Source organism: Sceloporus occidentalis, unplaced genomic scaffold (assembly GCF_023333645.1).
Source record: "Sceloporus occidentalis isolate IW3139 unplaced genomic scaffold, rSceOcc1.0.p SCAF_3, whole genome shotgun sequence".
NCBI lineage: Eukaryota > Metazoa > Chordata > Lepidosauria > Squamata > Phrynosomatidae > Sceloporus > Sceloporus occidentalis.
In genome coordinates, this window is record NW_028316983.1 from 17,591,459 (window position 1) to 17,603,784 (window position 12,326).

A 12,326-nucleotide genomic window follows, 5' to 3' on the forward strand; every position below is an offset into this window, starting at 1 on the left:
AAATGTCCTACATGTTTAACTGCACATGTGGGCTTTGACCAACAGTTAAGAAGCTATTCTTTTTTCTGGTGAAGAGCAATTTGAAGAAAATGCAATTTTCAATTGCTGAATGTTACAGTAAATGCTTCTTTGACTTTGTCAACTGCAGTGAGCCCCAAATCTCTAAAGGAATCTGCTGCTCCAGCTACTTAGGCAAAGGTAGGAGTAGGAAGATTGTTCACTATGGCTCCATCTGCACTGCAGAAATACTCTAGTCATCCGCAAACCGAGCCAACAGTTGGACCACACAGTATACAGAAAACCTACACACATGGCCAGATACAGACACAAGAACTCCAACCATCACCCAGGACAAAAAGAAAAAAAAGCACAATAAAAACATTGGTAAACTAGGCAAAAAGGATCTGTTACTCCAGCTCAGACATCAGAAGGGCTGCCATGCCCAGAAGAGCCCACATGTGTGAAGACAAACAACCACCCAAAGGGAAGATATTTTTTACCATACATCAAAGGAATCACAGACAGAATAGAGAAACTGGTGAAGAAACACAACATCCAAATGGTTTACAAACTGACCAAGAAAATCCAGTAAATGCTCCGCTCAGCAAAGGACAGGAGGGACACACTCGCAGCTGTAGGAGTTTACTGCATACCATGCAGCTGCGGACAAGTCTACATAGGGACCACCAAACACAGTGTTCAAACACGAATCAAGGAACACAAGAGACAATGCAGACTGAATCAGCCAGAAAAGTCAGCAGAAGCAGAACACTTTATAAACCATCCTGGTTATATGTTATAAACAAAATGCTGTTTGAAAACACTGAAATTCTGGACCATGCCAACAATTATTAGGTCAGAATACACAGGGCAGCCATTGAAATTCACAAACATCTAGACAACTTCAACAAGAAAGAAGAAACCCTCAAAGGGAATAAAATTTTGGCTACCATCCTGAAAAACACCAAAATCAACAAAATGCAAATGAAAACTACCCAGGATCAGGGTTTCCCAGCAGACAATGGATCACTAATTAAACAGACACAAATCCTCCTTGCATATCCTCCCACCCTGAGGCTTTGCCATTCAACAACAGAACAATACACTGATTAACATGTAATTCACTCTTCTCAACCTGGGTCACACCGGATATATAACCCCACTCATTTCCATGCCAGCAATCTCCAAAGAATAAACTCTTCTAGAATATGGCCACATAGCCTGAAAACCCACAAAAAACTGTGGATGCCGGCCATAAAAGCCTTCGACTTCACACCAGTTTGACACCACTTTGATTGCCATGGATCCAAAGCAAAGATCTGATGCCACAACCAACAACAATTCTCAGAATTCTAAAGCATGGATCCATGGCAATCAAAGTGGTGTCAAACCAAATTATTTCTGCACTGCAGATACAGCATTTCTTCATGTACCCATTGCATTTATGATGGTCTTCCCTTTTAGGCACCTTCTTTTTTGTTTCTCTCACAGAATCATTTGATAGTTTACTTATAACAAGCCCTATTGCCTTATCTAAAAGTGCCCACTGGGAATACAAGAGCCCTAACATCTTATCTGAAAGTATCCAGGTGCACAGCATCAGATTATAGGCTGGAATTCTGTACAACTGCATATTAGTTGTATTTAACCTGTCCTGCCCTGACCTCCCCAGACCTGACAAAAATGTTATTTACTTGTGTTCTGATTGTAGGAAGAATGGACCTCCTTCTCCCCATGCATCTGATGCCCATTAAAATAGGTTGGAGAGGAGAGTTAGAATCATGGCAGTAGTGTCAAAATCATGACTAAGCAGCAATTATGAATGCAAAACAGTTACTTAGATTGATTAATTTCTCTTTCATTGTGTGTGAGAGGGATTGAGAGAAAGAGAGAGAGATTGAGAGAAAGAGTTCCCTGCTCTCAGGTTTACAATCCAAGTAAAACAGGAAACAAAAGGGAATGACTATGGAGAAGGGGATTCAGTCCAGCAGATACCTACTGCTTCTCTCCCTCTGAAGCCAGGCTAATAGCTGCTGAGATGGAGGGATGGCTACTTATTAATTATACTTTTTATCTACTTCTGGATATTTTATCTACTTCTGGGCCTAGGCATGCCAGAGCAGAGCCTGGCTCTTCTATCTCTCTCAGGCCAGGGCAGTGGCTGTTGGGATGGAGGGAAAGCCCTTCATCTGTTTCTGGTCTTAGGCATGATGGAGCTGTGCCTGCCTCTTCGTCTCTCCCTCTGAGGCCATGGCAGTGGCAGCTAGGATGGAGGAAGGATCTTTCATCTGCTTCCATCTTAGGTTTTGACTTGAAAATCTCACTGCCTGGGGTGATCCTGAACTGGCAACCCTTCATGCTCAGAAGATATACACTGCTGCAACAGTACTGATATTGTTATAAAACATCTCTTTTCATTTTCAGATGCGAGGTACGTCCAGGACCTGAATTCCTCACCCGGTCATATATGTTCTTTGCCAACCGCCTCTTCAAAGCTTATCAGTTCTACTACCGCGACCCTGTATGCCAGGAACCCACCTACTCCCTGATCATTAAAGGCAAAATCAGGCTCCGCCAAGCCTCCTGGATCACTCGAGGTGCTACAGAAGCTGATTACCACCTTCACAAAGTTGGCATTGTCTTTCACAGCCAGAGGGCCATGTGGGAAACAGTTGCCCGCATCAACCAGAGTTCAGGGGAGCACTGCCGTGAGTTCTTGCCAGCTGGGCGGATTTGGGCTCCTGGTGTTGTGTATGAGCTTCTGAGTGCTAAAGCAGAACGAGACTGTACCTCAGGGCTTGGCTTTGCCATGCACGAACTTAGCCTTGTACGAGTGGAAAAGTACCAGCCATCACTGTTCCTCCAGCAGAACCAGGGGAGCGGAGAGATAGAAGAGCTGTATCTTGGGGACATCCATACTGAGTGGTCAGAAAGGCTCCATTATCGACCCACTGGTTACCAGCATCCCCTCCAGAATGCCATGGTAAGTGTACATCTTACAACAAACAGTAGTATTTTGTTTTGTTTTGTTTTGTTTTGTTTTAGTATGGTCTGTTTACCTTGTAGCTGTTCAGGTTCTACTGCTTTGGAAGGCAGTGAAGCAATTTTGAATTCATTTTTGAAGCCATGTGAAAGAATTCCTGTGCTAGAGAGTGCAAAAACACACTAGAAGGAAGTAAAACTGGCAGCTTGCAGTGTGAAATGCTGCCATCCTAACAAGTTAGTATCACATGTGCAGATCAGTACAGGAAAAGGAAAGAAAGAATAGCTTAAGGATTGTTGGATTTTGAAGCCAACAAGCTGTTTGGATGACAGTGCAAAATAAGTGCCAGTTTTCTAGAAAACCACCATGCTAAAGTAGATAATCTGTAGATCGAAGAAAGTTGAGACACAGCCTGCAGGAAGCAAGGTGCCCCTCTGGCCATTTTTGAGGGTTCCTCACACATCAATCAATGAATCAATCAGTTACCACAATCCTGCTAGAAAACATGACATGTGGGGAGTGTGCCTTCCCCTACTCCAGCAGAATCACATTCCCAGAAGGCTGCTGGGAGGGAAGAGTTGCAGAGACACAAGACACATGCTCCTTACCCACTATATTCCCTGGAGTGGAGGATTTTGATAGTCTTGGAAATAGTAGTAGTAGTAGAAGTAATAATAATAATAATAATAATAATAATAATAATAATACAGTTAACAAATACAGGACATCGATTAAAACACATCAAAACACACATTGATTTAAAAGGACAAATAATATGAACACATATTAAAATAATTCACATTATAATTCTTAATTCAAAATTCACAATTTAAAAATCATCTGGATAAGCCTGCCAGAAAAGACAAACCAGTTGACAAACCATTTGCTATATCGTTCTCTAAAAGAAAATATTGATGTAGAAGCCCACCTTCCCTAACAAGCTTCATGTAGGTATGACTATTCCTGCTCTCCCAACAGAGCAAGAGAAAATGCTTTGGATGTTTCGAAGAACAGTGATATATAAGTTTATATACAACAACAATACAAAGATTTTTAAAGCGGAAGCGAATGGATGATATTATTTATCACATGGACTCTGTTTTGGCAGATCCTACTGAATTTCATATTTTTTTTAAGTTTTATTTTTAAAGAAGAGCAGTAAGGGAAATCCAATAAACCATTATCCCTCAGCGGAATGCCATTACCAGAGGAAATAGCCCTGAATGTAATTATCGGCAGCAGGCCTGGGATATACAGAGACCTAGTATTTCAGCTGAAATGTGATTACACAGCCGGCCCTCGTTTCTTTTTTTCTTTTTTGTCAGGAGCTTGGTTTCTTTCCCAGAGTGTATTTTTTATCAAAATCATAACTAATCAATTAAGAAATGTGATTGAACAGCACGATAGGACTGTGAACAACAGCGGAAAAATGCTCATGACTGTTACCAGATGGGAGCAGAATGAAACTGAGGTGCAGGTTTTCCCCTCATACGATACTGCAACCATTAGGATACTAGAAAGGAAAAGAAAGAGAGAATGAACACACACCCACACCCTCTCAAAGATATAGGCTCAGAGTGGCATTAAAGCAGAGTTGTTTTGTGCCAAAACCGTACGTGTATGAGCTAAACCAGATGATAAACATGAATGCATTCTAAAATTAATTTAAAACCAAGGTGTGCTGAAATAGTGACTTCACTCTGCTGTTGCAATGAATCAGCTAGCATTTCTACACAGCTTGTGACCTGCAGATGATGTCACTGCCTGGGGAAAATTAGACACTGTCATTTGGATCCTTCAAAAGTGCTTCATTTAATTGAAAGTGGGAGAGATGTTTGGATACCAGGGGGAGGAGGGGGGGCTCTGAAAAGTTTGGATTCATTTCACAGCTAGCTATTGTTTTTAGTCACCACCAGCCTTTGGGGCAAGAGTTGTAGCTGAGTGGTACAGCACTCTGTTTACATACAGAAGGTCCCAGATTGAATCTATGGCATCGGGTCCTAGAGCAGATCAAGCCAGAAATATCCCTAGAAGCCAAGATGACAAGACTTAGACTATCATACTTTGGACACATCATGAGTAGGCATGAATAATTGGAAAAGACAATAATGTTAGGAAAGGTGGAGGGAAGTAGAAAGAGGGGAAGGCCACATGCTAGATGGATGGACTTTATTAAAGAGACCACGAATATGGGTTTGCAGGAGCTGGGCAGAGCAGTTGAGGACAGGGGGCCTGGAGATGTCAAATCCATAGGGTTGCCATGGATTGAGACTGATGCGAAGGCAATTAACAACAACAACAACAAAATCTTCAAAGAGGGCTGAGAAAGACCCTAGTCTGAAACTGTGAACAGCCACTGCCAGTCAGTGTGGGCAGTACTGAACTCCTGCAGTTCCTTACATGCACCAAGAATTCAAAGGAAGAGCTCGGACCCATGTCTCCATTTATGAGAAGGTTAGAAGCAGCATGAGTCCACAGGGACTAGACACACACTTTAGCAAAACAGAAGGAGGCCATCACTAAAATGGGGGAAAATATTCATTTATATGCACCCTCAACCCTTGGCATCTCTAATTTTAAAAAATATATTTGAGCTGTAAAAAAAAATCCTGCCTAAGACCCTAGCAAGTTGCTATCAGCAATGAGGCAATAGAACGCACAACAGACTCATGGCTTGACCAGTCTAAGCCAGCTCCATAGATTTTGATAGAAAAGCCAAGCTCATCAATAATAATAATAATAATAATAATAATAGGATTTATTTATATACCGCCCAATCACTGGGAATCCAAGCGGTTTACAACAGAGGGGATAATAGACGGTTCCCTGCCCTCAGGCTTACAAGAACCAAATAAAATAGTGTTGTGCTCTCTTCATGATGACCTGTCCTCACAACGCAGAGCCAAATCTCCAAGTGCAAACTCTTTTCACAATGCAAGACCAGTTCTGCACCAAATCGCCATCATACCAGCCTTAAATCATTTTAAAATTACTCACCTTTTGCTCTGGATTTTGCAGGAAAACTCAGAGGACTCTAGCAATCCCTACACACGCATCCCTGCTGTCTCTTGGCACTGCTCTTGCTGGTGGAAGTCACTCCAGTGAAGTCATGATGAAGTGCCCAGCTATGTGATCAACATTGGGTGCTTCGTTTCTGGCCTCAGAGGGAGTGGCTCACCATGCCAGGTGACAGCAGGGACATGTGTGTAGTCAGCCACCTGGCATCACCACTGAGTGCAGAGGTAACAAGAGAGATCCAGTACAGTTCTGGAGCCAGAATACTCCATGGGCAGCTTGGCCAGTGAAGATCTCATGACCAGAATCCTATCCTCTATTCTTCACTTTTCCTATATACCCATAGAAAGGCAGTGTACCTACAATGTGAAGATTCATTATTAAAATCAGGAAACCAAAGGTCCTGGCTTGTGAATTAGAGCCAGTCATGAGCTGTAAAGGTTTCTTTCCTCACTGGTATGCCATCCCTTCCTCTAAAAATACAGTACTCCTTCTGTACAAAACAACCTCTTTGATTTTCCCCAAATCTGTATCTGTTTTTAAAAGAAAACCACTCTTGGAAAATTATCTCTCATTATTAAAGTATTTCCTGCTCTAAAAGAATGTACATATTTCAGTAACTGCTGGGAGTATTTAGCTGCAATGCACTGTGTACCATCAACACTCCTTAGAGTGACAGTTGTGGTAAGGAGGACTGAAAATGGTTGAATTACTGCAGACTTCAATCATCACACATGTGAATTACCTGCCATATTATTAACTACCAAGTTACTTAAATCACATTCCCATGCAAACATGACTGGTGTCTTTCAAAAATTGACCATCTGTAGAACCCCTGGCATATGAAAACAGAGATGGTTCACTGTAAATTGTTATGTATTTCATTTCTTTAATTAGTACAGGAATATGTTAACACTGCCCAGAAACATTTTGGGAGACTTTTTCAGATACATGATCCTGAGGAAAATACATGTGTTTCTTTAACATTAAGCTCCTTATAGTGAAGTATAAAGGAAAGTATTTTTACAGGATGGTTTCCATACACCTTTAACCAAATTATAGAATTTTGATTTTGAACATTACAGTACATTTCTCTGCCCTGTAAAACACAGGTCCATCTCTCTTATGTGCATAGGTTCCACTGTACCAGTTCCATCTAGTTTTCATCTATTAAAACTATCATAATGCTACAAATCAACCTATAGATGTTGTAGCTCCATCCTACAGACTCCTGTGATTTGTATGTTTTACAAGGTCTTCAGTCTTTCCCTGGCAAAGAGAGCTAGTGCTTCACAAAACTCCAAATCCCAGGATTCTGTAAGATGGAGCCATGGCAGTTAAAGTGGTGTCAAACTGTTATTATTTCAACAGTGTAGGTTCACTCTGTATTATTGGGCTTTGAACTGGGACAGGGCTTCTTGTAACATTTCTGGGTTTTGCACAAACAAGCTTCAAAATTTCTAGTATGCAGTGTGTTACAGCCTTAATATGCTCATCTTGGCTTCTTTCTATCAAGTTTCTAGACCACATGTATTGTTTTGGGGTTAAGTGAAATGAAAGGTGAATGTATTTTCTAAAAAACTGATAAAACTGGAGGAGAAACTTTGCTTTCCCTTCTGTACGGATAGTTTTGTTCCAAAGCTGCAACTCCTTTCCACCATTCCTCCCTAGTATTCTTCTTTTCCTTCGCTAACAAGAAAGCTAAAGAAAAGTTGCCCCCACATTGCAGATTGTGTTTTCCCTTGATAAACAATGTTGTATATAAGTATACATACAATGAAAGTGTTGCTGAGGAATTGCCTTCTTCCTTTCTTTCTTCCTTCTTTCAGCACCACATCCACCCTTGTCCTGTCTGTGGGATAATATACAGAGCTGATGAACACCATCCACCTATTCTGCCAGATAGACCTGAACTCCCAATGTTGCTGACTGGCCGCTGGGTCAGCTCTCGGTGTGAAGTCCGCCCAGCAGTGCTTTTTCTCTCAAGATATTTCATCTTCCATGGTCACAACCACACATGGGAAGGCTACTACTACCACTACTCTGACCCTCTCTGCAAGCAGCCAACATTCACTGTGTATGCCTCAGGCCACTATACACAAGGAGCACCCTCCCTCATTGTGAGGGGAGGCACTGAGCTGGTCTTCAAGGTGACCCGTGCTCGAGTCACACCAATGGATCAGGTAACTGTAGCAATGCTCAACTCCTCTGACTTTGGGAGCTGTGGGGAGGCTGGCTCATGGCATATTGGGGAGGAACTGGATGTGACTCACACAAACGGATGCGCAGCTCTGGGGATCAGACTCCCCCACACAGAGTATGAACTCTTCAGAATCGAACAGGATGCCAAAGAACGCAGCTTGCTCTATATCGGTGAGAGACCAACCGATGGGTCGAGCCCCAGCACACCCAGCAAGCGGCCCACCTCTTATCAGTCCCCTCTCCTCCAGTGTGGAGGGACATCAGCAACCTTGGCAAGACTCAGTGAATCAAACTTCTTGAGAAGATTAGGCAATGATGTTAGTAGTGGGGCAGTGAAAACATTTCCCCAGGTGTCACTGCTTTCATTCCTAGTGATACAGCTGGTCACATGGGACTAAAGGCCAAGACACTTTGCTCCATGAGCTGCTCGGAATCCAGACAGCCTTAGCATTGTGACATTGGAGTATCCACACCAAAAAAATTAGCACATTTGGAAGCTATTTTACTTCATACTTTACAACTGTGTACACTATGCTTTCTTGATGATTGACACATGACAGATGAACTTCTCACCTTCGTACATGCCTGAGTATGGACACTCACCTCCAAATCTGTCATTCATGGGACAGAAACCTATTGGATGTCTTAATGCATGTGTACGTTCTTCTGTGGAAGTGGTTGGACATCTTTGTCCAATGTGGAATGGCCCATTTCAGATCAAGGTTGCAGAAGTGAAGTTGTTCATGAACTTGGTGAGGTTCAATTTTTCATTGTTGGCCTTCAGCATAAGGGTTGCATAGCATGATTAATACGTAATTCTGCATGTGGAGATTCACTCTATGCAACCCTGATGCAGGATTCTGGCCACAATCTTCAGTATAGAAGTGGTCAGCTTTTTAAACATGTGATTTATGTTGCATTAATCACATACAATTGCCTAGTTCTGGGCTAGGAGAGAACTTCATGACACTTCTCTCCCTGTTCCCTTCTCCTCTAACCAAAGCATTCTGATGTGCAAAGAAGCAATTTTGCTTTCGCGGGGCAAATTTCCTTTTCAAAGTTATTCAAGGTTGATCTTACTGACACATTAGGCCTGTATACAATTCTAACCAATATATAATTAACAACTGCTTCAAAAATAACATGTTGGGATTAGAGTGCTTGGGATTGAGTTTTCATAGAATATGCCACCTATGAGGAAATGTGCACATACATTCAAACCTCTTTTCCTTTGATAGGGTGATGGTGGGAAACTGCAAGGAAACTGGTGACTAGAACTGATAGTGTGCTCCAGTGAAGCTGGAGAATAATTTTGTTTTGTAGCAGGAACAGGTAGTGTCGGGATGCTCTCTTAGTGAAGGACTTCTTGTTATTTTTCAAATTCTTAGAATCCCAGCTGTAAAAGTGGTAAGATTCTAGTCCTGAGGACTAAGATTGATAAAGCAATAGCAAAACAGTGCTGAAGATATTTTTTGAAATGTTTTGTTATTAGTTCAGACAGGCCTGCACAGTTTGTGCAGGTAAAATGCCAGTGATTAACAATACATGGCTGTCCACTGACACTTAAAATACCTGGAGCCCTTTTTCACTACACAATTGTAGTGCTGTTATTCCACTTAAACTGCCATGGGTGCATTGTGTAGAATCATGGCGTCTGCAACTAGAAATCTCAGCCAGAGAAATCTAGTCTTTCATCAGTCTGCAAATCCCAGGATTCCACAGGATGCAGCCATGACAGTTTAGGTGGAATCATAGTGCTACAATCATTTATTGTGAAGTCCCTTGCTCTTTTTTCTTTTCCAGAATAGAAACTAATGGTGCTGTCAGTCAGGGATTTCAGAGCATGGATCATAAACTGGCAGATGTGTGTCACAAATGTGTCTTCATTTGACAAAGTCTACAGATGACCCTTTAAATGTCTTGCTTGCAGCAGCATGAGGGTTTGTTGGCCTGGGTGGGTAGCTAGATGTTTTGTGGCTACAAGTCATTTCCAACTTATGGTGACCCTACGGCGAAGCTGTCACTGGGTTTTCTTGACAAGATTTGTTCAGAAGAGATTTGCCATTGTCTTCCCCTGAGGCTGAGAGTATGTGACTTCTCCAAGGTCACCCAGTGAGTTTCATGGCCGAGTGGGGAATTGAATCTTCATCTCCAGAGTCAAAATTCAATACTCAAACCACTACACCATGCCTGGGGCAAGAGAATTGTGAGGAAGACATTATGTGGGGAGGCGGAGGTTTGTTCCTTTCCCACCCATCATAACGCCAAGAAAAATGCCCCCCTCCCATTGCAAATAGGAATGGGGGCAGGAAACCATTTGCATTACTATTGGTGTCTACAGTTTTGGGATAGACTTTTCAGCAAGAGAGGGAAGGATTAAACCTTCTATTCCTGTACACTGCTATTCCGGTAAAACTGACCATCCCTGTTGGCCAGTTGTTGTTGTTTTTAATCCAGACATATGTATTTTTAAACCTGATATTTGCATTTAAAGCAGAGCAGGCAACCTCTGGCCCTCCACATGTCACTTGGCTGCAAATCCTTGAACATGGGCTGTACAGTCCAGGACTGATGGATGTTGCAGTCCAGGGCTGGAGGACCACAGGTTGGCCAGCCGTGATTGAAAGTAACTTGGAATTAGAGCCTGACTCTTTCCCTTCCAATAATTTGCAAGGAACAAATTTCTGTTAGTAAATACAGAAATTGCTCAGATAGGCACTTGTTTACAACATTTTCCTGCTCTCTGTCTACTCTGCTGTGAAAAATACCCATTATGAGGTTTTTTGGCATCATTTGTCTTCCTTAACCAGTCAGCAAAGCAACACTGAATTGAGTTAACTCTGAAATACACAGCCTTTGGCAACCAACAACAGCAACAACAACAACAAAAAAGTGATTTCAGAGTGCCTGATTAAAATTTCATTTTGGTAGCTTGTCTTTGAAGAAGCAGCCAGCATGGGTAGCAAGTGTATTCAATAAGAGCAGGTTTGAGTTTTTTTAAAAAAATAATTTAATTCTATTTTTTATTTTTGCTGTACGTTGCACATCAAAATTCTTTAGATACTGGTTGTTGTTGTTGTTGTTGTTGTTGTATGCCCTCAATTCATTTCCCATTTATGGTGAGCCTAAGACAAACTTTCTTGGCAGGTTTTTTCAGAGGGGCGTTTGCCGTTGCCATCTTCTAAGACTGACTGAATGTGACTTGTCCAAGGTCACCCACTGGGTTTCTGATTTAAGACAGCCCTAAGACTTATGGGGTTTTCTTGGGCGAGATTTGTTCAGAGGATGTTTGCTATGGCTATCCTCTGAAAGTGAGAGTGTGTGGCTTTCTCAAGGTCACCCAGTAGGTTTACATGGCAGAGCCAGGATTCAAACCCTGTCTCCGGAGTCATAGTCCAATGCTCAAACTGTGAGAAACATGATAATCCAAAATAACTCAGGATTATGTATACAGGATGATACATCAATTACAGTAGCATGCAGTACCAGAAGGGGGCAGAATTATAAGGAGGATAGCATGTGGGCAGGTGAGTTTTGATCCCTTCCTACCTGCCATAAGACCAATAGAAATCCTCTCCCCATATTGCAATTATCAATAGGAGTGTGTTGGCATCCATGGGACCTTGCCTTCCATTGCTATCTGCAGAGTGATGTTGGGGGGGGGGGGTTAAAAGTTTGCAGAAAGAAGTGGAAAGATTACCCCTCCCCTTGTAGCTTGCAATTCCAGTAAAAATGATCCTACCTCTCAGGATAATGTGTGCAGAATTGCACAGCCTCTTCTTAAACTGCAAAGGAAGGCATTCCTATATTTTTATATCAATGAATTGCAACGGAAAGTGTGCTCTCCAAAATGTTCAAACCTTTGGTGGGTTTTTTTGGTTTGTTTTAAAGTACAGCTATGCAAAATGTCATAATTTAAATGCTATATTTTCAAGGTTGTGGCTAATATGTAGATAAATTAATGGGTTTTTATTATACTGGTGGGCAATCCACATTAACAGCAAATTCAGATGTAATGCTTATCAATGTACAGTCTTTAAACAACATGTGTATTACAGTATGTTAATTTTTTAACACAGGATTTTTTTAAATAAGCGTGTACATAAAACAGCTCATCTTTTACAAA

General features: G+C 41.8%; 1 protein-coding gene across 2 annotated transcripts in view; it reads left to right on the forward strand.

The window, feature by feature from the left end:
- LOC149315610 (protein APCDD1-like) overlaps nt 1-12,326 on the forward strand; it is a 46,646-nt gene extending 34,320 nt beyond the window's left edge. Inside the window, exons 1-3 of one of the 2 annotated variants that reach the window (XM_089513739.1) lie at nt 1,048-1,116; nt 2,425-2,983; nt 7,828-12,326. In XM_089513739.1, the coding sequence (XP_089369865.1) occupies nt 2,468-2,983; nt 7,828-8,598 (1,287 nt within the window). In that variant the 5' untranslated portion in view covers nt 1,048-1,116; nt 2,425-2,467 and the 3' untranslated portion in view covers nt 8,599-12,326. Of the gene's footprint in view, nt 1-1,047; nt 1,117-2,424; nt 2,984-7,827 lie in introns of those variants that run through there. The other variant, XM_089513738.1, reaches the window with a different exon arrangement.